General features: G+C 50.3%; 1 protein-coding gene across 1 annotated transcript in view; it reads right to left on the reverse strand.

Annotated features, from left to right (window-relative positions):
* NCL (nucleolin) overlaps positions 1 to 2,401 on the reverse strand; it is a 19,246-nt gene extending 16,845 nt beyond the window's left edge. Inside the window, exons 1-3 of the mRNA XM_011952044.1 lie at positions 2,204 to 2,401; positions 1,233 to 1,349; positions 8 to 37 (exon numbers count right to left, since the gene is read on the reverse strand). Coding sequence (XP_011807434.1) covers positions 8 to 37; positions 1,233 to 1,349; positions 2,204 to 2,221 — 165 coding nt within the window. The 5' untranslated portion in view covers positions 2,222 to 2,401. The remainder of the gene's footprint in view (positions 1 to 7; positions 38 to 1,232; positions 1,350 to 2,203) is intronic.
* Between the last annotated feature and the right edge of the window lie 116 nt (positions 2,402 to 2,517).

A 2,517-nucleotide genomic window follows, 5' to 3' on the forward strand; every position in this document is an offset into this window, starting at 1 on the left:
CAGCAGCCTTCTTGCCTTTCTTCTGAGGTATGACAACCTTGAGAATAAATGAAAACCAAACCAGTAAGTCCAGCCCCACACCCAAAAAGATAACCATGGTCCCAATGAGTGTTAGATTCTGGCAAGGCTTCTGGTTCAAGACCACATGCACTGGACACATGTTAGCATGTTAAACTCCAGGCTTCTGTTATGTTGTCTTAGGTCAGAGCCCTTACTATCAGGTGAATACCCAGCCATTTAAGGAACCCTTTTGAACACTTAAAATACCTCTGAACCAGACCTCTGAATTCTTGCACCTCATACTTTCTCAAACCCCAACTTTCTCATCTGAAAATGGTAATAGTATCATATTACATATATAAGGATAATGAATTGCTATGTGTAAATTATTCAGAACCTTACACATAGGAGGCTCCAAGCATTAATTTATTAAATCATTTGGGGCTCCTACAGTGAGTGGGTGGCAGTACCGAGCCCGGTGAAGCTCCATTCTTAGGACCTGAGATAAAATGAAAATCAAATAGGCCAAACATAATCATCCCTTACAAAACTATCACACATCAAAGAGTGAGCATGTTAGTTTGATAAAAGCCATCGTTTAGCTACATGAAAATCTCATAGTTTTATCAGGCAATGTGTGGAAGAATAAAACTTTTATTCAATTCTCAACGAGAAACCTGAGCATAATTCAGTGCTCAGATGTCTTTACAGCGAGCAAATAAAGGCCAGGACTGCTAAAGAGTAAAGAGGGTCAATGTTAACACAAAGAGGCGGCAGCCCTCAGTCTACACCAGAGATAACTATAACGCAGTGAGTAGTATTACGAAGTTTATATATAATGGAATGGAGACCAATTAATCTTAATTGGAGGCTAGGAAAGGAATCTGGGAAGGTTATCCTCAGATCTGAATACAATGCCCAGCTCTACATGTCGGGGTGAGGCTAACATGTTGAAACTGGAAAAATGTAATGAGTTAACACAACAAATCACACTCCTTGCCCTGCAGAGGCACATGGAAAGGAGATCCCCAGACCTCTTGTCTCAAACTCACATTCAAATACTTAGCCAAATGACATCTTGACATGTCAATGAAGAGCCTGTGAAACAACCACTACAATAGGACATACCTGGATGAATAAAATCTTATTTTAGCCACAGACATCCAATTTCATGTCTTAACTCTCCATTTTGTAGTTTTAACATAATTCTGCATTAAGCTGGATAAAATTACCTCTTCTCCACTGCTATCATCTTCTTCATCTTCTGACATTTCTTCATCTTCACTATCTTCTTCTACCTCCTTTGGAGGAGGAGCCATTTTCTTGGGGTCACCTTGATTTTTACCTGCCTAAAATGGACACAAGTAGGTCATTACACCTCCACCTCGACATTTCAGGCCATTCATATTTTGCCATTACTGTTCATAGTAAACCGCCATCATCTCCTTCCTCAGATCCATTTCTCATAGTGCCAAACAGTACAACATCAAAACTAGTCCTGATGGCAATGCAAGATAGACTACTCTCAACCGCCCACATTTTTCCTCCCGGGCTTCACAAACAGAAAACCCGCCCTAAGGTAAAAAGTAACTACCTTGGTTTTCTCATGAACATTACGCCTTTCCCAGCAAGACAACCCCGCCCCTTAAAGAGGCGGCGCGGCCACGTGGGGGTACCTGGTAGGCCACCACGTGCCCGAAACACGGCGCAAAAGGCACGCGGCAGAGCCACCTTCCGGGGCCCACCACGTGTCGGCTTGCCAGGCCGGGACTCCGACTAGGGCCGATACCGCCATTTCCCCGCGCAAGGTACCGGTGCCTCTGGAGATTCCAGGACCCACACGGCGCGGCCCACGTGGCAGGCCGCGCTCCCGGGCACGTGCGTCAGGAGTCGGGTCCCAGCTCGTACGCGTCGCAGGAGTTTGGTCTCATCTCCCCACCCCGGGGCCCAGCGCCCCCTCCCCGCGCTCAGTGACTCTGTCTTTCCCGCCGCGTTCGCCGCCCCCAGCACCTGCAGAAGCTCTTCACCTCGCCACCAAGTAGCCAGACACCGCGAGACCTCCCCACTAATCGCGCGAGACTTCCCGCAGCATGGCGCCCTAGAACGCGCCCGGGACTGCGCGCAGGCCCTCCTCCCCGCGCTGCCGCGCTCGCCCCTCGGAGAGCAGGCCTAGACGTTTGCGCTCGCGCTCAAGGCCATTTACCTTCGCGAGCTTCACCATGATGGCGGCTTATGGCGGCGGAGTGTGGAGCGGAGAAGTGGCGCAGATGAGTCCGGAGGAAGCCAAGCGACGGCGATGGCGGCCGCGGGTGCTGAAGATCCCGGAGCACGTACAGCCGAAGGCCAGCGAGAGCTCGAGACTGAGGCGAAAGACTGAGCCTGCTCAGTAATCGCCTGTGGAAAGGCGACGACGGCGCCCTCGTGACTCCGCGCCGACCAACCAGAGCTCGCGACAGTCCCCCTGAGCCAATCGCGAGCCTCTAACTGAGAACGGCGCGGGGCGGGGAGTGGGCGGGC

The sequence above is a fragment of the Colobus angolensis genome, unplaced genomic scaffold, assembly GCF_000951035.1.
Source record: "Colobus angolensis palliatus isolate OR3802 unplaced genomic scaffold, Cang.pa_1.0 Scaffold33, whole genome shotgun sequence".
Classification (NCBI taxonomy): Eukaryota; Metazoa; Chordata; class Mammalia; order Primates; family Cercopithecidae; genus Colobus; species Colobus angolensis.